At 55.1% G+C, this 26,031-nt stretch overlaps 6 protein-coding genes across 6 annotated transcripts; 3 read left to right on the top strand and 3 right to left on the bottom strand.

The window, feature by feature from the left end:
* Positions 1-3,387: 3,387 nt before the first annotated feature.
* On the bottom strand, positions 3,388-6,016 carry LY79DRAFT_552733 (Not1 domain-containing protein). The gene is made up of 4 exons (XM_060557729.1): positions 5,308-6,016; positions 4,196-5,246; positions 3,634-4,144; positions 3,388-3,575 (listed from the first exon to the last, which is right to left on the bottom strand). Exons 1-4 carry the CDS (start codon positions 5,560-5,562, stop codon positions 3,515-3,517), a joined length of 1,878 nt encoding a protein of 625 aa, XP_060414426.1. The 5' UTR covers positions 5,563-6,016; the 3' UTR covers positions 3,388-3,514.
* A 227-nt stretch (positions 6,017-6,243) lies between these two features.
* Positions 6,244-7,837, top strand: LY79DRAFT_703308 (D-Tyr tRNAtyr deacylase-like domain-containing protein). Its single transcript, XM_060564962.1, has 5 exons — positions 6,244-6,734; positions 6,791-6,969; positions 7,025-7,067; positions 7,121-7,311; positions 7,369-7,837. Exons 1-5 carry the CDS (start codon positions 6,728-6,730, stop codon positions 7,408-7,410), a joined length of 462 nt encoding a protein of 153 aa, XP_060414425.1. The 5' UTR covers positions 6,244-6,727; the 3' UTR covers positions 7,411-7,837.
* An 80-nt stretch (positions 7,838-7,917) lies between these two features.
* Positions 7,918-9,733, top strand: LY79DRAFT_552726 (cyclophilin type peptidyl-prolyl cis-trans isomerase/CLD). Its single transcript, XM_060557728.1, has 2 exons — positions 7,918-8,642; positions 8,707-9,733. Exons 1-2 carry the CDS (start codon positions 8,279-8,281, stop codon positions 9,465-9,467), a joined length of 1,125 nt encoding a protein of 374 aa, XP_060414424.1. The 5' UTR covers positions 7,918-8,278; the 3' UTR covers positions 9,468-9,733.
* Positions 9,734-10,345: 612 nt separating this feature from the next.
* Positions 10,346-14,152, bottom strand: LY79DRAFT_514869 (GTPase-activator protein for ras-like GTPase; the record flags this gene model as incomplete). The annotated part of the gene is made up of 1 exon (XM_060554666.1): positions 10,346-14,152. The coding sequence occupies one exon, from the start codon at positions 14,150-14,152 to the stop codon at positions 10,346-10,348; it is 3,807 nt and encodes a 1,268-aa protein (XP_060414423.1).
* Positions 14,153-14,459: 307 nt separating this feature from the next.
* Positions 14,460-15,302, top strand: LY79DRAFT_187156 (uncharacterized protein). The gene has a single exon (XM_060551356.1). The coding sequence runs from the start codon at positions 14,744-14,746 to the stop codon at positions 15,248-15,250; it is 507 nt and encodes a 168-aa protein (XP_060414422.1). The 5' UTR covers positions 14,460-14,743; the 3' UTR covers positions 15,251-15,302.
* A 5,812-nt stretch (positions 15,303-21,114) lies between these two features.
* On the bottom strand, positions 21,115-22,926 carry LY79DRAFT_589977 (family 47 glycosyl hydrolase; the record flags this gene model as incomplete). Its single annotated transcript, XM_060561086.1, has 1 exon — positions 21,115-22,926. The coding sequence occupies one exon, from the start codon at positions 22,924-22,926 to the stop codon at positions 21,115-21,117; it is 1,812 nt and encodes a 603-aa protein (XP_060414421.1).
* Between the last annotated feature and the right edge of the window lie 3,105 nt (positions 22,927-26,031).

Here is a 26,031-nt window from a genome sequence, read left to right as displayed (position 1 = left end):
GTTGTGCGGATACGAGTATGACATCCCAGGTGAAGAGCCGTACGAAGAGGGTGTAAGAGGTCCTCTAGAGCTGATGTCGGATAGCTGGCGCGCAAGTTCCGGAGCCTCTAGGAACGTGGAAGACTCGAGGTAGTCTCCTGGCGACACTGGAGACGTTGCGTTAACATAATAATTTGTGCCGCGGTGGTATAGGCTGTCCATTGTTTCGTCAAAAATAAGTCAAGCTTCCGTGCTACCTAAACCGTTTTCTATCCCGGCTTCTGGATAGCAGTTCAGTAATGGAAGGGCGGCTTCACGAGAATGGGGGCGGCAAAGGTGGATTGACAGAGGTAAGCGGTAGTAGAGACTGCCGTCGGGAGCCAAGAAAATGCAGCAACTTACACAATTCGGCGAGTGCCAGACTTTTGAACGGACGAGATGGTGGCTCACAAACAGCTTCCCATGGAGAAAGCTTGATTGCGGTTGAAGGGTGGGAGGATGGCGGTACGGTATCTTGCTATGTATCGAGGTTTGCAAAAGAGTGAAAGCCCTTTCGTGCGAAGTTGGGCAGGCAGTCTCTAAACGACAGACCAAGACACCAAAAGATGAAGCAGGTGGAGTTCCGAAGTGATCGTCACTCGAGAGTCCGCGGATTGGAGTGGGCAATGGGCGGTTAAAGTATGAGTAGGATGAGGCAAAGCCAAGTTCACCGCCTTGAAGGAATAAGAGCGGCACAGATACACGAGGTGCTGGCGGAATGGGTCATGGATGCCCACCAGCACATGGTTTCGTCTCCGTAAGACGGTCTTGGCCATGGGGAGCCTCAAAAGGGCTACTTCAGCGCCCGCCCCTCTCCGGTCCATTGCCGCGGAGGGTGAAGATAGGATAGAGTTGCCTGTGCCCAGGCGGCGTGAAGCGAGGAAACAAACTACGGGTGCTGGGGTCTCTCCACCAGTTTGTAATTACGGAGGGCAATATTGGACCCCTCGATGAGTGACATGATTCTAGAAGGGGGCTTAGAAGTCGCCAGCCACCAAATCGACAGAGTCAAGCAGATATGCATGCATTATTTGTGGTTGAGAAGACGACAAACTGGCAGATTTGGAATCGGGTCAGCCCAAGACCCGCCAGATACTCCCACGACGATGCGCCCAACCTATCGTTTGACAGGGCTGGTGGGGAGTTGCATAAGATTACGGTATGAGAGGGGTTTGTTTAAACGGACCGGCCTTGAGTCCCAAGGACGAGGACTCAATGGCTCATGGGGGCAGTTCCGGCTGGGCAGTCAGCACTGAGTGACCTTCTCCGGGCCTTATTGACAAAGTTACGCGAGTGACCCAAGACATGCCTAGCAGACCCAAAAGATAAACTGGGGCACGATAAAGGCCATTACGGAAAGGGTTCTGGTGCTCCGCCATACGGGGTACGGTACTGTGTTTATAGTCTAAGTACAAGTACGGCATCGGCAGGGTCGAGGTCACGGTCAGTCAACCCGGATCTGGGGGCCCGAAGTACCGTGTCCAACGCAAGGTCAAAGCAAGGGGTTGAAGGACGGCGACAGGGGCGAGTATTGGTGCCGTGTATGTCATGGCGCGGCGACAGATTATCGCTCACTGGCATGCCAGTGTTTGTATTAGTTTTGCAAATAGGTCTCGGGGCGAAACTTGGCAGGACTGTGATGCGGCTGTCGAGATAGACTGAAGATCGGAATCGCGGAAGGGGAAAGGCTTGACTGGAAGGGATATCATATCTCGTTGCCTAGCCCCGCACTGCCACACTAGTGAGCGCGTGAACGCTTGCAGTCCCAGTTCTTGCCCTTGTATCCGTACAGGGTCCAGAGTGGAATCAGCCGAGAAACAATGGTACGGCAAAGTACGAGGCCGTTATTGGTTCATTCGTAATAAGGCAGGTGAAGTCATAGTGCACCTCGCGGAGACGGCAGCAAGCTTGCGTACTCTGGTACCTCGTTTGATGTTTTCATAATAGGCGGCAGACCGGACGCTCAAACGCCACGTTGTGCTTGTGTGTGTGTGTGTTGGGACTCGCAGCGCGGTGGCAGCGTAAGGATCGACTGTCTACGCAGTAAGGTGTTTTTCCCATCGGGGGTTCGTTCAGGCTAGCCCGCTGGATCCGCCGCGGAGCTGCATATTGCCCACCTGAATCGCCTGAGACCCAAGTTAACCAAGTGGGAGCCAACAGTTCAGCTATCGTTATTCCTCGGTACGAATTGCCCATTCGCACCGACGTGGACTTGATTGGTTGCATTGGCCCAGGCAGTAACAACAAGGTTAGCGGCGATGTAAGGGAGAGTAAGACGTGCAGAGGATTGGTTGTTTGATTTTGCACCTAGGGGATAGGTAGTGTTCGGACGAGCCATTTTCTGGAAGAAAAGAACACGGAGTCGGAGCCGGTGCAGGTGTAGCTTGGGAAAGTTGAGATGTGGGCTCCAACGAGTTTGTCACTAGTGCAATAAGTGATATCTTGTGGGTGGCCACAACGAAAGTAAGTACCTTTGCAACTGTGCCGGTTTGGGCAGACTCGAAGGCCGGTGGGTCAGGGTGGGCTCCAACCTTCTAGAAACATTCCACCGCTTAATCCAAAGAGGCAAATGCAGTGCCAGGCGACATGGGCTTGCTGCGTTTCGTTTTATTCCGAGCTCCGCCACCTTCTTCTCACTACATCATCTACCTCGGCGCCACTTATCCGTCTACTACCTATGTCGTCGAGTTACTCCTTCTTAGGCATAATATTATAATCCTACAAATACGAGGCGGGCAGGAATACTTGCAGATTCACCGCCCTGACGACTACCTTCCGTTTCCTCTTCTCTTCACCTGACACCTTGACGCCCGACTTATGATGTGAGCAGTGGCGGAGTTGCTTTATTGCAGAATGACAACGCTTGTGCATCCCGCTGGATAGCTTCGCTGCAACCCACCCCGAGCTATCTTCGCGTCATCAATGCCTCAGCCTCCATTGTCACTCGAGCCACTCGGAACGTCGACGCACCAGCACGTCCACAGCCTACTTCGTCGCCCCTGGACGAGCGAGCCACATGGTGTATGTGTAGATCGCGGGGGTGTTCGTCAGCCGACCCGCAGGCGGCCGTGATTCTTATCGCGTAGAGAGCCGATTTACAACGGGGCGACAGACGGGGGGGCCCGGTGCTTTCACCTAGTCTTGATTTGGCCGATCTTAAATCCCGGTCCCCGAGGGAACATGGCTGTCATTACAGATAACATCTAACAATCACCCCCTGATGCTCATCCTATAGTCACACGGGTTGCGAGGGAGCTGTCATCAGGTGCAAATGCCAAATCGAAGTGGCCTTCTGCCTCCCTTTCTAGAGCCAGCGTACTTCGACAACAAACAAAAGCCAGATGGGCTTGGCGGTATGTTTCCGCAACCAAAAAAAAAAGAAAAAAAAAGAGGCAACGCCGTTCCGCCCGATACCCATGGTTCGAGCCCCCCCCCCCCCCCCATCGCAATCCGAGGCTACGCCTGGCATGAAAACCCTGTGTCAATCGTCGCCTATTCATACATCGTCCTCTAGGAATTTGTACGCGAACTTGAAGTCCGCCTTTCTGCGGTTCATCCTGCATATCCTGTCAGTCGCCACTTCCCATCATACAATCAGTCCAGACGACAACTTACCAAGTGCTCTCGTAGTCGAAGAAACGGTAGGTGCCCTGCTCGAACTCCTCGGTGATGTTCTTGGGTTCCTCGTGGCGCTGGAACCAGGTCTGGTATTGCTTATGGAACCTCCAACTCTGGTCCTTCAGTGCCTTGGCAGCCAGATATTGCTGAGGCGTGCCCTGCTTGTAGTAGAAGACGTAGAAGAGTGTGTCGGGGTCGATCCGCGAGTACAATCGCGGGTCGTCGAACAGTGCGAGCGGCTCCTGGGGAAAGCCCACGCCGGTTGAGTTCAGACGCAGCTCAGGACGGTAGGTCCTGGGCACGTCCGTGTCCATGATGTCAGGGCACATGGCCTGGCTTGCCTGAAGCATGCGTTGCGTTGAAGGCGAAGAGAAGGGCGCTGGCCGCTTACGAGACACCTCGAAAGACTCGACAAGGTCTTGCAGGGAAGAGGGAAGGTGGTATATCGACTCCTCTTCCTCCTCTACAGACGACCTTACACCATTTGCACCACCGTTTGTTTGAGGTGCTGAAAAGGTTAGTACGTCATGCAATTGGCAATCTATGGATAAAGACTCACCCTTGACTGCTGCCGATGCCTCCGCCGCAGCTTGGTTCTTGAGCGCACGTTTCTCCGCCTTGGTTTGAGCCGGTGTTGGCTTCGCAACTGTCGCCGGAGTTTCGCTTGCGCTGCTTGAGGGCGCTGCAGGCTGTTTGGGTTCTGGTTCCTTCGCCGCAACAGGATGTACCGGCGTGGGCGCTGGAGAGCCTGCAGCGCTGCTCTTGGATTGCGTAGCCGGGGTTCCTGAATTGATCGGTGCAGCGCCTGGTGGAGGTGGCAAGGGAGAAATGCCGATCTTGTCTGATGCCGCCGCAGCCGCCGCTGCCGACGCGTATTTCAGGCCCTCGGCTGGCCTCGCGGGGACGATGGCCGGCTTCATAGCCGGTCCATTTGCAGCGCCATTGCTGCTGATAGTCTGTAATGGGGTATGCAAAGTTGCGAGCGCGGGTAGAGGGGACTTGGATTGCGCACTAGACCTCCGCCCTGATGCAGATGCTTCCGCCACCGCCTTTGGCTTCGGAGGAGGCTTCACAACATCGGGTTCCGGTATGGGTTCGTCCGCCAAAGACTGGGTGTCTTGCGAGGAGTTCTTGTCGCCATCTTGGGGAACGCCGTACACGCCCTCCTCCTCGTCCAGGTTGAGCTCCTCGTACATCTCTTCGTCCTCGATGAAGTCATCGTTCATGCCGTCCGAGACATAGTACCGAATCGTCTCCTCAAGGTCTGTAACCTGATCGGTATCGACTCCGCCATTCTCCAAAGACCTTCGAATAAGCTCGAGCTTGCCCTGATGCCACTTATGCCGCTCGATGATGCGTTCAATCTCGGCCATTCGTTCCGCCTTGGCAGTCTGGCTCTTGCCCTTCTTCATAGTCGCCTGTATCGCCTCGGCTTCGGCCTCCAGAGTCTCGATTTGTTGCTCCAGCTCGTCGACCATGTTGTTGAGGAAATCGCTTGCTTCCGCCTTTGCCTGTTCTTGGGGATCGAGCTTCGCTGAAGAGGCCAACCCTTCCTTGGAGTATGCCTTCGTCTTCATGGCCTTCTCGACCGCCTTGAACTTCTCCATTTGCTGCCAGAAGGGTTAGCAGGGCCGCCGGGGAAGGGCTCGCTACCAGGGGAAGTGGACCAACCGTCTCGATCAGTCGGCGGTGCTCAAGTAAAGGAGCCTTGTCCTTGATGTCGTTGCTTGCTGCCCATGTCTTGATCTGATCGCGAAGCCTCTGTAGCTTCTTGATTTCGCGCTTGAGGTTGTCTTCCAGCTTCTCCTTTTGGGAGATATTATTGGACTGTTCAATCTTTTCGTAGATGGCTTCGAATTCAGCTACGCCTTCCGCCACCTTTTTGAAGCACTTGTCCACTTCTTGTTGCAGTTTTCGTGCCGCCATTTCGCCAGTCTTTGTATCGGAGTTAATGGAGAGACTATGCCTAGTTATGTGTCTCGATAACCCTCGGGTTGGGTGTGTCGGATGTGTGAATAATGGTTTTCGACTCGGAGCTGTGTTCGTGTAGCAACTAGCCGGCGAAAGGATCGAAGAGCGCACGTGATGAAAGAGGAGGATATGCAGTATTTGTCCTTGGGTGTGACAACTGCTGCGCCTTATTTACCGGCGTTCGTTTGTTGGTTGCGCGATACAAGTTTGCTTGTCCACGGTGAGGCGTTTGATGGGTTGAAGTTCTGCGCATGAAGAAGAATGAGCTGGAGGGCAGTTGCTGTGTGTGTGGAAGACAAGGTTCTGGGTACCCACTTTACGCTAGTGAGTGAAGATAAAAGAAAAGGGTTGGCAGAAAGAACACCTATTAAATCGGGGCTTTGGGACTCTGAAGCGTTGCAAATGTCATGAAATGGTCCTTAGGAGTTGCAAATATATTTTGTGTCACATACATTGCTTTTGTTGACATCCAAACCAAGAGCAGAAAGTGCATGTCATTCTTGGTCTTAACTGAGGTAAAGTTGCGACTACTTTGGTGTCATGGCCAATGGTGACACGGGTCACTGCTCCGCCCAGCCTCGCCAGCTGCCCTTCTCTGTCGCGTCCAGGGATGCGAGGACTGGACTGGCCACTATCACTTAAACCAGCCAAGTCCACCAGGGAAGGAGAGCACTTGCAGTGTACATAGTATGAATCGTTGATTGCTACCAACGAACCAACGAACCAACCGACCAATCAACCTACCTGGGTCATTTACAGCCCCTGTTTGAACACACTCGTAATACAGCCCTCACTGACAAGTCGCTGTTTTTCCGGTGTCAATTTGCTGTCCCGTTTGATTGCTTGCTTCCCACGCTCGGGTGGCAGCCTCTCAGCGCTTCCGGACGACATTGACACACTGACCCTAGCTAGCTGCTTCGTTTGTGTTTTGACACTTGCTCTCGTCCGCATGTCTGTTTGATAGAGTTACGGTCCGGACAATCAATCAAGGTGTGAGAACCCGAACCAGCTTGGAACTGAACCCGGCCAACCTCCTGTCATCCGGACGGTACCTTGAGGGCCTCTTGTGGGAACTTAGTTGTGTTATCCGCGAAGAGGAAGAAGGTCCAATAGAAACAAAATGAAAGGTGAGGCTCTCTCACATATGTGCTTATCGCCGATGTATTGACACCCTCCTTGCCAGCTATCGTCCAGCGTGTTTTGTCCGCCTCAGTAGCCGTGGACAACGAGGTTATCTCGTCAATTGGGAAGGGCCTTCTCGTCCTCGCCGCTGTCGCTCCAGGCGACACTGAGAAAGATGCCGAGATTCTTGCAAACAAGGTGCTGAAGCTCAAGATGTGGGATGATGACGCCGGCGGCAGAGTGCGTTCGCCATCTTTCCCATCCTTGATCCCCTTTGCCTCTAATCCCGCCTCAGTGGAAGAAAACGGTACAGGAAATTGACGGAGAAGTCCTCTGCGGTACGCAAAGTGCCGTCCCCCATGTCCGAGGCTGTTTCTGATATTCAATCCAGTATCTCAGTTCACACTGTTCGCCAAGATTATTAAGAACAAGCCCGACTTCCGTCTCAGTGCGCCGGCCGAAGATGCCAAGACGCTCTATCATTACTTTCTGCAAAAGGTGCAAGAAAATTACGCGGCGGACAAGATCAAGGACGGGCGATTTCAGGCCATGATGGCCGTATCTTCGACTAACGACGGCCCGGTTTGTACCCCTTCGAACTTTATTGTAGAGCTGTGAGCTGACTTCTAGTGATGCTAGGTTACGTTTGAGCTAAACACAGAGCCAGTGCAGAAACCTTGAGTGGCCACAGACTACGAGAATGCGATTTGCTCTGTCGCGGACATACCGCTTGGTGGTGCTCTAGGATGACTTGTAGATTCCATGTCGGTATAGATAGGGTCTGGTATCACCCATAGATATAGCATTCCGCGTGACAAAAAAAGTTCGCTTTCCTAAACGATTTCAAGATATTCGACGCTAGGGACGACCAAATAGAGCAAATAGCATGGCCCATTCCCCCGAGATGCGGTAGATGAGCTATACAGACATAGACAAGACCACCACGATGATGGCGGAGCAATAACGTGGCTCTCGCCTCGATTTCGATTATTGTAAGGGCTTCGAAGCCACTCTGTCTCCATGTGCGTGCCTCTACAGTCAATCGAATGCAAAGGTCCGAGATCTCAGATTTCAATCATATTGGCAGGGAGGTAGGTTCTAATTGGTCACACCGAGTAAACTGTCGCTCCTTCCCGGCGAACCATGCAGGGCAGAGATGCTTTTCCTCCCTCCCCTGACTGCCCCGCACTAGGCTCGGATTCCAGAGAGTTCCATCGTACCTCCAGCGACAACCCCCACCTGAGCTCTGTGCTGGAGCATTTATCGTCGGCCATCGCCAACATTATTTCTGAGCCATTGGTTTTTTTTCCTGAGCGTGTCTTCGATCCATCTTCTAAAGTCTCCGACTCTACGTCTCAATTGGCAACTAGCTACAGCTTCTTGCGATTTCAATCTCATACGGCATCAGCTATCCTGTGGTGACCTGATCTGCTACCCCGCACTTCTTCTCACTGACTGTATAGAGCTCAGACTCGTAACCTCGTCTTTTCAACATACTGAACCAACTTCAACACAGCTCAGACCAGTAGAACGGCCCCCAACCGCCAAAATGTCTGCTGAGGGTACCGAGACCAAGCCGACACGCCCCCGCGTCTTCTTCGACATCACTGTCGGCGGTAAGCCCGTCGGCCGTATCACGATGGAGCTTTACAGCGATCTCGTCCCCAAGACGGCCGAGAACTTCCGCTGCCTCTGCACTGGCGAGAAGGGCCTGGGAAAATCCGGAAAGCCTCTCCACTACAAGGGCTCTACCTTCCACCGCGTCATTAAGCAATTCATGATCCAGGGCGGTGACTTCACCGCCGGCAACGGCACCGGCGGCGAGTCCATCTACGGCGCAAAGTTCGAGGACGAGGCCTTTCCCGTTAAGCACGACCGCCCTTTCCTCCTGTCCATGGCCAACGCTGGGCCTAGTGAGTAACCCTGTTGTGTCTGGAAGCAACGGTTTGACTGCAGCTATTGACAATTGCGACTCAGACACCAACGGCTCCCAGTTCTTCCTTACCACCGTACCGACACCCCACCTCGACAACAAGCACGTCGTCTTTGGTGAAGTCCTCAACGGCAAGTCCGTCGTGCGCCACATCGAGAACCTGCAGACTGAGACGGGTGACAAACCTGTGAAGGAGGCTGTCATCGCCGACTGCGGCGAGCTCACCGGCGATGCTGCCCTCGCAGCCGACGTGAAGGCCCCGGATGCTATGGGCGATACCTATGAGGACTTCCCTGAGGACTGCGCAAGCCCCCCCGACGCCAAGGAGGTCGTCAAGATCGCCACAGCCTGCAAAGACTTTGGAAACAAGGCCTTCAAGGCCGGCGACTTCAATCTCGGCCTTGAGAAGTATGAAAAGGGCCTTCGCTACCTCAACGAGGAGCCGGACCTCGAAAAGGAGCCCCCCTCCACCAAGACGGAGCTCGAGGCCCTTCGCTTCTCCCTCAACAACAACTCGGCCCTGCTGAGCCTTAAGATCGAGGCTTGGGAGGACGCCGTCAAGTCAGCCACGTTCGCCCTCGAGGTGCCGGGCATCAAGGATGTGGACCGCGCCAAGGCCCTATACCGCCGCGGCTTCGCCAACGTCCGCCTCAAGGACGAGGAGGCCGCTATTAAGGACCTCGAAGAGGCACACAAGCTCGTTTCTGATGATAAGGCCATCATCAACGAGCTCAACACCGTCAAGCAGAAGGCGGCTGCCCGTGCAGCCAAGGAGAAGGCGGCGTACAAGAAGTTCTTCCAATAGATAAGGTACACTTGGGGGCTAGGGAGGTAGGAAGAAAAGTTTTGGTGCCGGCTTGGAGCAGGCAGCCAACACGAGGGAGGAATGATGACTATTATGATTTCGGGCGACAAAAGAAATACACACAAAAGGTACTGTTCTTGATTCATCAGAATACATTGGGGGCGTACGGAGGTACCGGGATCGAGAAGGGAACAAAAGCCCATAACCACCAATTCAAGGAGTCGCGTAGATACCTCTCTGGCTGGGAATAAATTAACATCACTATATTATCCATATGCTGAATGCTCATCTGGTGTTTTATTCTACTGGTATATACATGTATGCTTGCCTGCACTGGATCTCGTGAACCTCTCGGGCGGGACGCGCGACGCTAATCATGATGTATCTGAAGGGGGGTATATTCGTCGTCTCCCATGATGCGATTCGCTGGCCTTACGTGCCAAAAAAGCTGGCAAGGAAGAAAGATGACAGGGAGGTAAGGCGGGACGTGGAGGACTAGAATCGAAAAACACAGGGAGGCCGCCCATCCTAGCATTGCCCGTCCGACAACCTCGGGCGAGCTTCTTTGGATAACCGTTTTAGGAACAGAGAAACGCCAAAGTTGCCGACCCAATCGACCCGACTTTGCCTCCATCCCGGAGCAAGAAAGTAGTTGACCGCCCGACCCGCTTTCCATACGCTTCAAGTGCGCGTGTTCAAATCTCCTCCTGGTCATGATAATGCAGAAATTGTAGTTGTCGTTGAGCCATTTGGGCCCCTAATTCGTACTCGTTTGAACAAATAAAAGACGAAGAAGAAAAAAGAAAAAGGGGGGTGTGGGAGGACCCCAGGGGCAGGTCGCCGCAGGATGAAGTGAAATAAACGCATGGGCAATGACTCTAGAAGCCAGCATTCCAAGACCGCTCAACATTCTTGCCGCGCGTTGTCGATGGCGATGATTCAGGCGAGTCGCTCCGTGCGAACGGCTTCATGATGCCGGACAGAATTTGGCGAGTGGCTCTTCCGTTACGCTTCAGTGTGGCCAAGTGCGAGGACGAAGTTTCCGAGTGTCCAGACATTTGCCTCAAAGAGCTGAAGTCCCGGCCACGGCGATGCTCACGGCTTCTGCGCGAAGGAGCGTCAACCGTTATGTCGCTGCCAGCTGATCCGGGAGGTTGGTATTGGTCTTGTTCAGTCCAGACCATCGAATTGTTCGCAGAGTTTGTTGCCGGGTTGTTGGCGTGACATGTTGAAATACTCATGGATTCCAACATAGCCGCGTTATGTTCCATTGCATCAGCGTACTCGGAAGTGGGGAGCGACGCCGTCTCATGAAGAGAACTGTCCATCCTAGAGTAGCAGAGATCTGCGCGCTCTTGCAAACCGAGACACATTTCGTTGAATATCAGAATATCTTCTTCGCCTGTCATAGGCTTGGCGAACTCGCCATTGCCAATAGGGTTGGCCTCAGTCCACATCTTGACGAGCGCAGCAAAATTGTAAGCATGATCAATCAGGTGAGGTAGTGCCGGAAACCCTTCACGAGCCGTCGGTGACAGCCGTCCGAGAATCGCGATGGGGGTCGAGTAGGATGGTCCCAGGGCGACCTTGTTGCGCTCGACAGGGATTGAACAGATGATGTCAATGTAATCCTTCACTGACTGCCGATTGGAGCTCAGGAACTTATTCATCGGCTCCATCCATTCTTCCTTCTTGCCAAAGGTGGAAAGGTTCCCAAGTGCCTGGAGCGCCTTGGCAACGAGTGTAAGCGTCCGCTGCGCACGTGGCCGAGGATGGTCTCTTAACAAACCAAAGAGTTTGGGGCTCAGAATCGCAGGGCAGATGAAGCGGAGAAACAAGAAGCCCGACACGCTCGTGTAGGTGACAGTGCGCAGCCAGTCGCCGTAGCGGTCTTCGGCGACGGCTCGTATATACTTGAGGATAGACCGAAGCTCCGGCGGGCACTTGGCGGGCTCTTTGCAGATGCATTGCCATACCTCGGTGGTCAATTGAATGAGCCGATTCCAGTGCTCCTGGATATTCTCACCAGGCTTGAGCTTGCTGGGATCGACCTCGCAATTGGGATTGGTCTCATTGATCTCAGCAATCTTGCCCTGCAACATCTGCTCGAGGTATTCTTTGCCCGAGCGCCTCATGTGAAACTCAAGGGCTTGCGTCAACAAAGTGTTGCCCCGGAATAACAAATTGGCCTCCCCAGCAAGGGACTTGCCCATATCGCGAAGGATCTGCTCTCTGTCGCTGGACGACTCCATGGACTCGTTAGACTTCAAACGATTGCTGAACCGGTACTTCTTCAGCTGGTTCTGGGTGCTGCCAATGCCATCAATCTCGTCCTCGACTAGCGTCTGGAGCCATTCGTTGGCATGACCAGAAACTTGAAATATGTTGAGAAAAATCTCCGAAAGCCGCCGTAGATTGCCAGGAAGCGCTTCGGCGATCTTTGCAGTAACACCAGACGGAAAACTGTGAAGGAGTGTTGACAGTGCCTGGTATTCCTTGGAGTGGAGGACGACGAGCTCTTCATGATGAAGCTTCACGAGCATTGTGCCCATAACTTGCTGCCGTTCATCGTATATGTCAAGCCATCTCTCAAAGTCTTTTCCAGGTTCGACATGGTCCAGAGGAATGTCAACTGACCCGCAGAGCACCTCCGTGAGGCTGCTCGTTTTGGATAGACTGAGAGATGCCTGTAGTTGGTGGTTGAGGCATTCGAGGTTCCCGTCCAACCTTTTCAGTACGATAGAAAGAAGCGGCATGGCTGGTGGAAGATCCGAGAACTGGTAGTCTTCTCTCCAGAAAGGGTTCTTGGTCCCGGCCTTGACCGAGGATCGGGCGCGCACCTCACCATCCAATATAACCTCGGCCAGGTAGTTGCCGACCAGAGGGTCCGCGTCTTTGGGCTGCCGGTCGACGAAGCCGGCGTCGGGCGAGCTATTCCTAGGTTTCAATTTGGCTTCCGTCACCCGCAAGCTGATCGTCTTCTCGATCCTAAAGATCTCGCCCGGGAGCTCCGATTCTAGGTCCGTGACTTCGATCGCACCTTCCGATAAATGAGGATCTAGGCGGAATATGTCGGGCAATGCGAATGCTCGTAGGAGGACGAACCAAACCTCGAACAGCAACCGGTTTTCGAGGGCGATGTACACTGGACGGAAGATGGACAATTGGGTGGATATTGGGGAGTAGTGGGGGAAGATGCCGATGCAGTATTCCTCATCAAGGACTGACCGGTCAAGCTGTTGAATGGCACACCGGGACAGTTGAGACAGCTCGACCACGGCGATAACTGCATCGCCGTCGTTCGTGGTAAGCCGGATCTCGCCGTTCTCTTGCAGGAGACACGAAACGAGTCGCCAAGAAGTAGTTGGCGATCTCAGATCCCGAGTGGAGGATCTTTTGACAATGGCCCTTGGCGAGCTTGCCAGCCCTTTGTCCCAAAGCCTCACTTGGCCGACTTTGATGAGTGCATTGGTGGGTTTCGTCCCGTTCTCTGAGCCGCGCCTCCTGACAACTGGACGCAAGGAGGTAGGAGTCGGGCTCCGATTGCCACTCGAGAGCCTGACCTTTGGGGGTCTCAGCTGCTGCCAGCATAGCAAAGCTGCAAGCCAGAGGTCTCGTTCTTCCGCCAGGATAGGATGTAGCAGTAGGTCTAAGGGGGGCTGGGTAGGACACGACACTTCTAGGCATCTTTTGCCTTCGGGTAATTCGACTGGTGCTATCCGGCAGCCGCGCAAGTCGGAAACCAGTGGGACGTGGAAAGGTCCGTCCTGGCCCGAATCAAACATCAGGCTTCCCTTCTCTTCGTCAACATACGCAACGCCGACCCGCCATGTTCCTGCAGGCTCGCTCCGGACCTCGATTTCGCCTCTCATGCGCCCGCATAGATTTTTCATCATGAGCAAGACGTTGTTCGCATTTTCGGTGGGTACAGGGATAGGCAACGAGTCCACAGACGGGGTCGAGGCTGTCGGCGGAGAAGTTGGGCGAGAAGAATGGCGCTTGATCAGTCGTTTAGTCGAGAGTTTCTTCTCCCTCAGACTGGTTGAGGCCCCCAGAGGGATCTCGGAATGGCGGGCGGGAACCACTGATGGAAACCCTTGAGACTCAATTTGCGGAGGCGGGGAGCGAGCATCATCATACAGCGGCTGGGATCCGGAGGAAGAGAACGACCCCAAGCGTTGGCGGCCATCTCTCAAGGTGGCACTAATGAATTGCTGCCGCAGGGCACCGTCCATTGTGTGCGTTCTCGGACGAAAGCTACTCGTTTGCCGGGAAGGTGGGCTGGTCGAGTTGTCGTACGAGTCGCTGTACGTGTCGTTGAACACCATGCCTTGTCGCCTCGAGAAGTCTCCAGGAATGGACCTCGGTGAGGCCTGTGGGGAGCTGGGTGTGAGCCCGCGGGGGGGCAGCTGCAGAGGCACGGCCGGGTCAAAGGCAGTGTTTGCAGGCGAAATCGGTGACAGGTCGGGGTGGTGGTATTCGGGGGTCACGGCACGTATCGTAGGATTCGAAGGTTGGTTGGAGCGGAGGGAGGTGCGCAGGTTCGTAATCGAAGCTCGTTCCATGCTGCGGGATGACGGGTCGGCGGACAAGGTCTGGTTCTGGGAATGTGGCCAGTCGAGGCGCGGCGTAGCGTTGTGACCACCGTTGTGGTAGGTTCGTCCGTCCATGCCCGGTGGTGCCATGTTCATTCCATGATTTGTCCTCATTTGGGATTCGCCCGCATCTGGAGTTTCGTGATTGTGACTGTGTTCCCTGGACGAGCCGATCTCTCTCAAAGTTAAACCTGGACGTTCCACCACGTCTTGCTGCCGCAAGACCTAGCCGGCACGCCTCTTGAGCTCTCCAACAGTCAGCCGACGGTAGATTTGATGGCGCTCCTGGGATTGACCGGTGTGCCCACACACAACAGTAAGCATAATAGTTGCCGAATGTTAGCCTAGAATATGGCAAATTCAATCTCAGGGACGGCAGTGAAGCCACAAAGCCAGTGGATCGACAGTGACGGGTGGATATTGCCAGAACGTAGACTCTGAAGCTCTGGGATGAGTCAGGCTGGTGCGCACCGGACGCGGGTTGGCGGGTTTTGGGCGGGCTTAGGGACGGGATGCGATGCTGTGGTGGCCAAAAGTTATACCAGGTCTGTTTTGCGAAAGGAAAACGGCAGAGCGAGCGGGAGACGACGTAGAAATAGATCAGCGGCGGGATGAGAGGTCGAGAGCGGGGAATTTGATGGTTGATCCACAGGTCCCAAGGTGGGATGCAGGGTTGCAGCGATGAGCGGTCGTTCGAGTTCGAAGGGGGCCAAGTTGGCTTCGTACGTAAGGTGCAGCCGTTGTTTGCTACTGTCTGGCGTTAACAGGCTGCAACATAGGCAGTTCGTCTCGAGAAGGCTGGAGCAGATCGGCAGCAACGGGATGTGCGGAGTCGGCGACGGCGACGGCAGCGGCGACGATGAGAGGCCGACTGACAAAGGCGCGGGGAAAGATGAGGGGACTCAAGAAATGAATTTCGGCGAAAGGCGAGAGCGGAGCGCACAGGCAGAGGCGAAGCGAGGATGCTTAGCAAAGGGCGGAGGGGGGGGAGCAGTGTTAGTAAATGCAGTGCGATGCTGGCTGGGGTGGGCCTTGAGTGGGATTATTTCCCTTCTTTGGCTTTTTCCCACTTGGGTGGGGGGTGCTTTTTTATTTGAATTTTTTTATTCCTTCGTCGCCTTGTCGGCAATCCTAAAGCGACCCAGATTGGAGATGGTGCCGGGAGAGCAAAATGATATTGGCGATTAATAGGTGTTCGGCGAGGTGGAATCGATCACCAAGGATGTTGCTGCTTGTCCTTCCTTCGACTTGTTCGGCCAGTGTGCTACCGCGGCATGCATATTAAGGCTGTCTCAAGCTGCAGGGGTTGGGTAGGCGGCCGTCGCGCGCAAGGGCTGTGGAACCACAAGAGGATCAGGGAAGATGTCGTAGACTAGGGACAGGGCTAGTTGGCAAGCGAGATATCCAATGTCAGTGGAGGGAGCCTTGAGTTCTGGACAGCAAAAGCAAGCGAAGAGATGCATGCATGAATTGGGAGGGTGAGCCAGCGCAAGAGGGAGGGAGGGTGGGTGCAACGGCGACAATCGGCAGGTTTGCCTGCCGCTCGCAGGTTTGAGATGTTGCAAATCGAGGGAGGAGAAAAAGAGGAAGAATAGGGCGATGGAAAGAAAACAGATGGTGTGGCGGTGGTAATAGTCGAGGTGGAAGCTAATTAGGCAGCGTGGGATTTAGGTTGGTCTGCAACGTGGAGACAAAGGGACAAAAGGAGGCATTCGGAGGGAAGCACAGGGGAATGCAAAAAAAGAAAAAAAAAAAAGAAAAAAAAAAGAGACAAGACTGCAACGTAAGGTAGGTAGGTAGATAGGTAGATAGGCAAGCGGTACGTACAGACAGGAGCCGAACGGTGGTCTGCATACACACACACACACACACACATATGTACATCCATCAATCCCGAGAGGGTGCGCCCTGGCAGGAGGGAGAAGGCAGTAGGAAGTATAAAGTAGGAAGCGAGCGAGGTTACCGGACCAGATACCGCAGCCAATGAGAGCCCAGCGGCGCTGCTGCGGTGCCTGTAGGTGGTACGAAGCTTTATGAAGCCGAAAGATGCGTAATGTGATGGCCGTCGTGGTAATCGGTGAGACAGATGGGCTCCATAGACTCGCGGCAGACCCAGGATGGGAAGGTCTATGTCACTCGTGTCTATGTCACTGGTCTAGAGATGCTCGAGAAATGAGGCTGGTGGATGGTGTTACAGGCAAAGGGAAAGAGACAGAGACAGAGAGAGGGGGAGAGAGAAGGGGAGAGGGAAAGGGGGCGGGAGAGTTGAAGATGGACAAGAAAGAGTTACCAGCCACCGAGTGTTGGCCTGGCCCTCGCTCAGTTGCGTTGCTTTGCTTTATTCCGCTTTGCAATCTGCTCTCTATTTTGCTGTTTTGGCAGCTTGCTCCCATTTGCTGCCATGCCGTCATCCGGATTTACAACCCCGTTGTTCTTCCACCCTTTTGATTGTTTTAGCCCACGTCTTAACACTCACCGCACCTGGCCACAAACATCAAGGCCCAGGTAGTCCTTGCGTATAGCGTAAGCCTTGGGCATACTGCAAGGAATGGCACACTCCGAATTGGGGGGGGGGGAGGGGAGGGGCATGGAGGTCGAGCTGGGGATCGAGGTGAGAGGAAGGCGTGCCGGTGCTGGTGTGTACCATTCTTACCTACCTAATGGTAAGCAGTACCCGTCGGTACGAAGTACGGATACCTACCGTACGCTACCGGCAAACCCTGGATCAACCGTTCCACGTCCCCGGGTGGTTCCAGTCATGAATCCCGTGCATGTGTCTCATCTCTGACTTGTGCGACGATATATTTGGGGCCGGCTGAATGATGCGGGAAGCCCATCATGGTACGGATATACCATACTATGGCTGCCCTTGCCTGAGAGCACGCAACATTGGATCACGTTGCTATGCGAACGCACTGCCGTGTACCGACAGTCCGCTTGGTTCAGAGAGGGCACGGACAATGACGGTGAGGAGGGGGCGCCTGTCGCCCGAGCTGGTGTGGCCTGGCTTGGCCGTGATAGGTGGAATGGACGGATGGGTGGATGAAGGAGAAGGGGGACTGTGGCTATCCTTGGTTGCTTTGTCTCTTATCTCGTTTGCTTGTCTCTGAGGGACTTGTTGTAAGAATGTTATTTCGTCTCCTCTGTGCAAAGCACCGAGTATCAAGAATGGTTAATCAACACCAATTGCTTCTTTGGTACGGACACTGGAGCACATGGCCAAGGGTAGGCTAGGGTCCTCGTCGGCCCCCAATAGCTGACGGAAACAAGCACACGAGGCTGGCAATCAGAAGAGCACCACCTGGTTCGTTCTCGAAATTAAACTAACCCTCGAGTGTCTGGCCTAGAACTGCCCAGAGATGCGCACGGTGGAGCGCAATGAGACGAACTGTTCGTACCCGCTTGATCTCCAACCTCCAACCTTTAACCCCAGAAATTGCCCAGTGCTTGTATTGTGTAGTGTTTCCCGTGTCTTGCCTTCGTCCGGTCTTGTGGCCGGCGCCCCCTGTAAGCACACAAACACGCGCGTCCTTCGTCCCATTGTCACTTGGCCGAAGTACATGGGGAATTCGAGCATCAATCATACTCTCTCGCTCTAGTTCCTGTCCGTCGTCTCAATGACATTGCCATCCATCCAGCCATTCCATTCAACGCCCTGCCTAAATCCCGTCCTGCTGGCTCAACCCACCACACCCCACGTAGCGCGACGGCACGGCACTTTGGATGAGGCGAGGAACCCTCTCGCCTTTTCCCATCCAACCAGCACCATGTGCTCGCCCCTGCCTCCCTCGCTTCCGATCCGAGCGAACGCTACAGATGTGGAGAGGGTATCTGCACCACCTATGCACTTGGTGGTGTATCAAGGCAGGCACCTTACTGTGTAGGTGCCTAGGTACAGTGACATGTAATAAGTCTGGGCTCACCTATTTAGAGTGGCACATTGTGTGGCGAGCCCAGACTTATTGCATGTCACTGTAGGTGCCCCATGTTCCATGTCCGCGAGTGCCAATACTCTCACCTGACCTTCCATCCATACCTGGTAGCCTACCTACCTACCTACCTTGTTAGTTACCTCAGGTACCGAGTAGTGTACCGACCGGTACTGTCATATCCAGCAAGTATGTACGATGTAAGTACCTGCATCCACCCGTTAGCGCAATCACCCCTGATGCCTTCTCTCCCTGTCATCAAACGGGGGCCTGGGCACTATCACAACCACCACCACCACCGTTGTCACCCTCATCATCATCCTGCTAAGCATCCCATTGTCGGCCAGCTCTCCGAACGAGGAACCGCGCTACCCGACCCGGTTCGAGCCCCAGGCGCATCTCCCACCTGGTAGTGTTTCCCCTTCGGCTCACGGTCGAGAAACTCCAAGGTGCATTCTAGCGCCATAATCCAACTAGCACCTACATCGTAACCCTCCCCAAACATGGCCTAATAGAGCCTGCTGACCCGCGTCATGCAGCGCACGGTGTTCCTTTCCCGACACGGTCACCGCCAACTAGCCCCCTCATGATCCCTCGACCTCGCCCCAAGTCCACAAACCAACTACCGTCAAAGGTGCAGGAGTAGCGTAGCGCACCTTGGTACCTTACATCTACTCACATCGCCGCCTCGCTGGCTTCTGGTCTTGACTCTATTAGCGAACAGTCTTTTCTACCGGGCTTGCTTGTCTCTTGTCAGCGAAGCACCCCAGCAAGTACAAGTAGTCGCTGACGAGAATCACACTTCTTCAGCTCCCCCGGTCTAATCAGCAGCATGTCAATTGCTACGATACCTGCTAGTCAAACATGAGCGGATATGAAGCCCACAAAAGGCACCCCGCTCATGAAGACTGCTTATCCAGGTGTGGTGGGCTGTCTCACTCGTCATCATTCATACCCGGTAACAAATTAATGCTAGCCGGTGGGGTTTGGCCAACGAGACAATGGGCTGCATATTTCCAGACAATGTGACAAGTAATCCTCCGATGGATAAAGTGAACTGCAACGCAACACAATACAACACAGAGACGGCATAGCGCGGCGAGTAAGCCGGCTCGCCGGGGCCGAATCCTCACTTCGCTGGTCCAGCCTCCCGACCAATCTCCCGTACGACGGTACCCAGCCAGTCGGACACTTTTTTGCGGCGTTCACTCAGCCAGTCGTCTCATTCCCACCTGGTACCGTCCCTGAAGATCATTTCTCGAAAACTTGCTTTGCCGGCTGAGAGTTTGTGCGGCCGCTCGGTATCTGTATCGCGGGTCACACAACGGCGACCCGCCCCGCGATGCATCGTCACGAGAGATATCCCACGACTTCCACGGCGTGTACACCTACAGCAGGCTGACGAACGTTCGTAGCAACGTCCAGGCAACGGCCCTTCTCCGAGAGTGGCTGTGGACCGTTATGTCGGCCTCTTCCCTCCCTAGGTTGTCAACGATGGGGGTGTTTATTTTATTCTCCCAATCGATCACCCTGCTTCCTTTGAGCAATGTAACACGAGCAGGGACGCATACCCGGGCCCCACGGGGGAGCTGACACAGACGATCGATCCATTATCCCGTGTCCACTTGTTCACCATCGAGTCTTTGTCTTTTCCACCTCCGTCTCGAACAAGGGTAGTTCTACACAGACGTTATGGGCGAAACAACGGATGTACGCTCGCGGGACTTGTCATGATGTCTTGGACATTGGCCGGCGAAAAAGAAAGCTCTGCGTCGCGGCGCGCGTAGTATCGCAAGGGCCCCAGGCAACTCATGATACAGTGGGGGGTCTAGGGTCATCTACGAAGTCCGAATACTGCCGGTTATGGTTACGATGTGGATAGACGCCCAGATGAGTTCGAACGAGACCCTTGCTGCCACTGCTTGCACCATTTCTTTTCGTCTTCACACCCCCCCACCCCCGGGCTTTCGTTTTTCTGTGTCCTGAGACAACTTACTCAGCCTCTTCAGATCTGCCAAGCTGGGCCCACGGTGAGTCGGGGCCTCCCCTCCGTTGCCTGCCGCTGCATAATCAGATCGGGTTGATGTGGATCAACAAGCCATGTTTCCCAGTCGAACCCGCCCAATGGGGCCTCCAGTACTCCGTACCTATTCTAGGCTGATAGCCTAGCCTCCCCCCGCGACAGCCGCTTTGTAAATTCAAAAGGTCCCTTACCCGATCGCGACTCTGTAAATTTGCTTTTTTATTCAGCTGCCGTGGAGAAAGGGGCAACTCCCCCTCCCCCCCAGAATGGCCGAGTGGAAGAGATTGGGATGACCGACCCTGATGAAGGCATGTGAGATGTACCCGCGCGTGGGACAACATTGTCTGCGTACCACCACCACTCCACGGCTGATTTCGGCAAGAACTGGTTATTCGTTCTGCCTTCCTGGCTCGGCCCCATCCCCCTCATTCTCTTCCTCCCTTCTCCGCGCCGAAGAAGGGAGGCGTTTACTCGACGCTGAGAGGCGACCGACGACACCCTTCCACCTGTTACATGTGCGGAATCTACACCATTGCCGTTAGGGTCATTTCAAGGTCTCACCGCGGGGAGAGGGGGACTCTTCGACTCGCGCCTAGCCGACTCGCCTCGCCCGAGTGTTGAGGTGGTGGCAGACGAGGGAGGGGGAAGTCGCCGCTGTGCGCTTCAAGGGCCAGTCAGATGTCGCACGGACTGGAAAGGGAGAGCCTGTCTGCCGCCTGCCCCCTTAAGGTGACAGCCTCGGTTTGGTGAGATGCTGAGACGCCCCGTTCGGGAGAGCTACTGTGGTGCCTGGCAGGACGCCAATATCATCTAAGAGGCACTGCCCAAGCCGGACGAGGTACAGAGACGAAAGGGCGCTCGGTGATGGCAAATGATGGTGGGTGACGGCACACAAGACAGGTACCAGTTCTTGTTGTGTAATATACGACAAGTCACGTCGCAAGCACATAAACACCGTAAACTTAGTTCAATATCTTGAATTCACAACGACTCTGTGCCGTACCTAGCCTGTCTATAATGCTTACCCACCCAGACCCCACGGTCGAAGTGCAGCACATGCGCATGGTCTCTGACGGCTGCTACGGGGCCGTCTACTTGGATTACCCCCGGATCTCCGCCTCCGTCTCGACGCGGTCCGTCCTCCTGGGCCGCTTGAATGGGTGCGCCTCGGTGTTGAGAACCCAATCGTCGAGGCTGATGACGTCGGGCGGGGAGAAGATGAGGTAAAAGTACTTGAGCGTCTCGGCGAGCCAGAAGCTCTCCATCGAGTCAGTCTTGGTGGTCTCGCTGGGTTGGACATTGACGTTGTCAATGGATGAGTAAGCCAGCGGTGTCTCGGTCGCCCGCTGGATGGCCTGGAACATGTCCCAGGCAATGTCGCGCCACTCGTCGTCGCCCGTGATGCGGTACATGTAAAAGATGCTCTCGATGGCCTCCGGGCGGAGCATGTAGCGGCCGTCGCGGACCGAGCTGACGCCTTCCGGCACGTTGGGGCGGGCGTACAAGGTCTCGTGCCACTCGCAGGGGCCATGGTCGGGCTCGGAGCAGCGGTGGAAGGTCATAATCTCGGGCATGATGCCCGTGGGGAACACCTTGTACGCCCAAGCGCAGCCGCGGGAGATCTTCTCGCCGATGGTGACGTACGATTCCCGTCCCATGAGCTTCCCGGCGAGGCCATACATGGCGCCGGCAAAGCAGCCCAGGTGCTGGGCCTCGGGCGTTAGGTCGACCGAGGTCGTGTGGGCGAAGGCATTGCCCGGGACAAGAATGTCCGTCTTGTTGGGCAGGATAGGACGGAAGAGGATGTGCTTCTCGATGACGTCGAACGATCCGACCGTGAGCTTCTCGTACTCGTTGTCGAGGCCACCCAACAAGGCGTACATTTTGGGCAGGTACTCGTACAGAGAATCAGCCTGCGCACCGATGCTGAAGGAGCCGTCGTCCGCCGTTTCCTCGCGGTAGTTCAGAAACATCGGCCACATACCCGGTATCTTGCTCTTGTCTTGCGTCTTGACAAGGAACTCCTTCACTCGCTCAGTTGCGTCGTAGTATTTCGGGTCGCCCGTCAGCTGGGACAGCCGGGTGAACTCCATGGAGAGCGAGCATCCCGCAGCCGAGGACTCGCGCCCGCCAACCTCTTGCGTGCCATGCTTGGCATCAGAGAACTTGAACCAGAACGGCGGCATGCGGTTCGGGGTGTCGAAGCCCATGTAGAGCATGTCACCGAGCTCCACGGCCTTGGCCAGCAAGGCCGGTTCGCCGCTCAGGTCGTAGGCGCCAATCAGGCCACCTAGATGGCGAATTGTTGTCTCAAACATGTTGGCAGCGGTCTCGGTGGTATTAGACCAATCAAGCTGCGCAACGGCGCGGACGGCGTGGCGGAACTCATCATGCATTCCCATGATCCATAGTGAGTCGAGACCGTCGACCATGCTAGCCGCCCAGCCGCCGAACGTGTTCTTGCCATGGCCAGACACAGGCGTAAGCTCATCCCAGGTCCACGCGTGCTCGGAGTAGCTGGCCCAGCTCCGTCGGAAGGCGTGGGCCACAGCGGCCTTTCTGGACTCAATCTGCTTCTCCTGCTCGCGGTCGCGGCTCTCGTCGTGGGACAACTTCTTGTTTTTCGTCTTTCCTTCCCGACTCTTGCTACTGCTGCTTCCGTCAAAGTCGTACTGGATTCGGGGGAGGTCGCGAGGAGCGCCTCTCGGGGGCGTTCGCAGTGGTTTCTCCAGTGGGTATTGGAGGCTCAGACTGCTCCAGTCGTAGCCGGACTTGCGGTACGAGACGCCGTTATAACTGAGATTCGTGACGTTCCAGCCATCGGGGAGACCGGTATGCCAGAGGAACAATAGAGTCAGGGCAATGCCCAGGTAAATTGGTAGCCTCGCGGGGCGGCGGCGGATCGTGATCATGATGGCGACTCGAAGTAGGGGGATAGCGGCGGCAGCGACAGCATTGCTCGAGGCAGCTGGTTACTCATGTCGTTTCCCCGTCGAGGTCGGGGTAAGACACAAGGTTGAGTTTGATGCTTCACCCGGTGGGGGACCGTGTTGAAGGAGCAAAACCAACGCTTCGACTTGACTGGCCTTTTTGAGAGGAAAAGGGACGAAACTTGCCAATAAGGAGACCCAAAGCTCTAACGGTTTTCGTGTCCTCGGACCAAGCAGCCTGATAGGGACGTCAGGGGAAGAAGCCAGGGGAGGAGTAGTGGGCTTGACCTGCCTGAAGAAGCCAAGGCGCGTCGAACGGAAAATAAACCAAAACGCCAAGAAGCGCTCCCTTGTCCGCCCTTCCACCCGCCTGCCGCTAAGCTACAGCGGTGTGCCTGTGTGGTTGCGGCATTGCCACAGTGCCGACTCCATTGCTCCGTACAGAGGAGGGAATCCGCATGCCAATCGCCTTTGCAAAACCAAGAGTTGGACATAACGTTATAGTGGACCGCCAATCACATGGCGCAGTATTGCAACTTTAGTTCCGTCGTCCAATGTTCTCCCGTCAAATTGGTGAGAGACTTTCGCTGTTGAACGGGGATGGCCCCCCAAGTCGCTGACTCTTTATTTTAGAAGGTTCGTGGGGGTTGCTAAAGTCAACCCTTGTCCATCAGCGGGTCGGTTGTCAAGCAGGGTAGAAAAGAGGGTCGCCAGCCAGAGCAAAACAAGGCATTCTCGCGTTTCGGGAGGAGAACCAGATGTCTTACAATCACGAATCCGTGTATATGTGCGTATCAAATTGACAACCCTTCCCAGCATGCATGTGGATCATCATCTCAGGCACGCAAACAACAGTACATGACTTGCAATGCTTGACGTAACCGGGGGGAGCAATGGGCGACGTGCAAATAAAGACGGTGATTTCACTAGAGGCTAAACTCCAAGCTAGATATTGTGCATTGTCCGTACCCGGGCGCAGAAATGCATAAGACCTGTGCTGGGCACTCCCCGCAGTAGGTGATGTATGCCGTGAAAGACCACCAGGTCTTATATGGCTCGACACTCTCCGAGTTGCCTCTCCGGACGACGCAGATCCATCCATCTTCAGCCCGAGCGTACCCTCGTCTGCCGCCTGACACCTTCTTCCCTTGCTAGCACTAACATCATACTACTTTGACAATCTGCGAATTGCGGGCCGTTGAGGGCGCGCGAGCGACCCCCTCCGTCGGTTGCAGCTCTCGCTGGTCGGGCCATGAACCCGCCTGCGGCACGTTGTCGTCGGGAGCCGGTTCTTGGGGCCACGTAGGATATATCCCACGACCAGGTCCGGTGTCCCGAGACGCCTCTAGGGTGCGGCGAACTGCCTGCTCCTTCGTACAGCACTGAGCATGGTGCGGCGAGAGCTGAAAGCCTTCGGAGGATGAGGTGTGAGCCACCTATGGGGTTGGTAAAAGCAAGTCCCTGTCCTTATCCGTTTGGCCCTCAGTCAAAGCCGCCACCAATCTGGCTGTGGAAGGCGGTGCTGACGCTCTTTTCATCGTCGTCGTAGCGCCGCCCGAAGCCGTTGCCGGCCCCCACGCGACCTCCGCTCTCAACATAGTGCTTCAGACGATCGCTATGGCTGTACGAGGCGGGGCGCATGCCATGGATGGCATCCTGAAGACCAGCGCCCAAGCTGACACCACCTTGTCCTACACCCTTGGCGCCGATAACGCTTGCGCTGGCATCGGTGTACTCCGAGTTGGCGACACTCTCACCTGCGATGCTCTCAGTCGCGCGTCCTCCTCTCTTGTTACCGGAGCGGCCAGTACCAGGCACACCGGGCAGACCCGGCCACTGGTCGGGGGCAAAGCTCGAGAAGATGGGAGGGTAGGTGGTGTTCAGACCGGCGCCACCGAGAGAGCTGTGGATGGACGAAACGTCGTCAGGGATGTAAGACATCAACGAGCCCGAGTCAAAGTCGCGCGTCGAACCAGCACCGTTGAACCGGTTGTTACCGTTGGGGGGTGCGCCAGCATTGAATTGAGGGGGCTGGCTCATCTTCTGGCGGTAGGCGGTTCTTGGCTTTCCGAACTGCAACAGCGAAGTCTGGAGGTTGGTCAAAGGGCCCTCTACCAAGCACTTTTGATCCTTGAAATGAACAAGCAAGTGATGCCACAGCTCATGCTTGGAGAGGACCTTGGGGTTACCAATGATGACCAGTCCGTACTTGGCACGAGTCAAGGCAACGTTGAGACGGCGCGGATCCGAAAGGAAACCAATGCCTTGGTTGTCGTTGGAACGAACGCAGGATAGAACGATGAAGTCCTTCTCGCGACCCTGGAAAGCGTCAACAGAAGCGACCTCAACCTCCTTGTAGCTCTCCTTCTTGAATGTGCCCGTGTTCTGCATGGTGCTAACAATGTAGCTTCGCTGGCCCTCATACGGAGTAATGACACCAATGTCCAGGGGCTTGACTCCGGCCTTGAAGAAACGAGTGACAACCTTCTCCACATTGGACGCCTCTGTGCGGTTGAGGTAAGACGTTCCGGAAGCCGAGATCTCTTCGTTGCCCAAGTTGGACCAGAACATCATCGGCATATCGACGACGGGCCAAGGGAAGTCCACGTCGCGGCGAACGCGTTCCTTGACTGTGACACCGTTTTGGAGAGATCCGTCGTAGAACATGTTGGAAGGGAACTCTGACAGGCAGGGATGCATGCGGTATTGGATGTTTAAGCGGATGGGAACCAGTCGCAGGTTGACAAGGCGCTCAAACAGCGACTGGTTGAGACCTGCTTTCGCTGCCTTCTTGTTCATGATAACCGGACCCAACTGCTTGTGATCACCAACCAGGACGACTTGCTTGCATCCCAGGACCAGAGGAATCATGCACTCGGGCTCGGCGGATTGGGTCGACTCGTCGATGAGGACGTTGCGGAACTTCATCTTTGACAGGCGGGGATCGCCGGCACCAACACAGGTACAGCAGACAACGTCAGCATTGTGAAGAATATCCCTCTCGGCCGCCTTGGTGAGCTGCTTGAACTTCTTCTCGTCCTGGCTGGACAGCTCGCCGAGCTCGCTCTTGAGCTGTGCAAGCTTGAC

Source organism: Colletotrichum navitas (genome assembly GCF_030913465.1).
Source record: "Colletotrichum navitas strain CBS 125086 chromosome Unknown LY79scaffold_27, whole genome shotgun sequence".
NCBI lineage: Eukaryota > Fungi > Ascomycota > Sordariomycetes > Glomerellales > Glomerellaceae > Colletotrichum > Colletotrichum navitas.
The sequence above is the reverse complement of the archived record's forward strand: the minus strand, read 5'-3'. Positions and strand labels throughout refer to the sequence as shown.

Excerpts from the sequence above, each read along its gene's own strand:
- LY79DRAFT_552733 (XM_060557729.1), bottom strand. The coding sequence starts at position 5,562 with ATGGCGGCACGAAAACTGCAACAAGAAGTGGACAAGTGCTTCAAAAAG. Across the intron at positions 5,247-5,307 it reads ACCGCCGACTGATCGAGACG|CAAATGGAGAAGTTCAAGGC; the intron begins GTTGGTCCACTT and ends CCCTTCTGGCAG. Across the intron at positions 4,145-4,195 it reads GGCATCGGCAGCAGTCAAGG|CACCTCAAACAAACGGTGGT; the intron begins GTGAGTCTTTAT and ends TAACCTTTTCAG.
- LY79DRAFT_703308 (XM_060564962.1), top strand. Across the intron at positions 7,068-7,120 it reads TGACGGAGAAGTCCTCTGCG|TATCTCAGTTCACACTGTTC; the intron begins GTACGCAAAGTG and ends TATTCAATCCAG. Across the intron at positions 7,312-7,368 it reads CTTCGACTAACGACGGCCCG|GTTACGTTTGAGCTAAACAC; the intron begins GTTTGTACCCCT and ends TAGTGATGCTAG.
- LY79DRAFT_552726 (XM_060557728.1), top strand. The coding sequence starts at position 8,279 with ATGTCTGCTGAGGGTACCGAGACCAAGCCGACACGCCCCCGCGTCTTC. Across the intron at positions 8,643-8,706 it reads CATGGCCAACGCTGGGCCTA|ACACCAACGGCTCCCAGTTC; the intron begins GTGAGTAACCCT and ends ATTGCGACTCAG.
- LY79DRAFT_187156 (XM_060551356.1), top strand. The coding sequence starts at position 14,744 with ATGAGCGGTCGTTCGAGTTCGAAGGGGGCCAAGTTGGCTTCGTACGTA.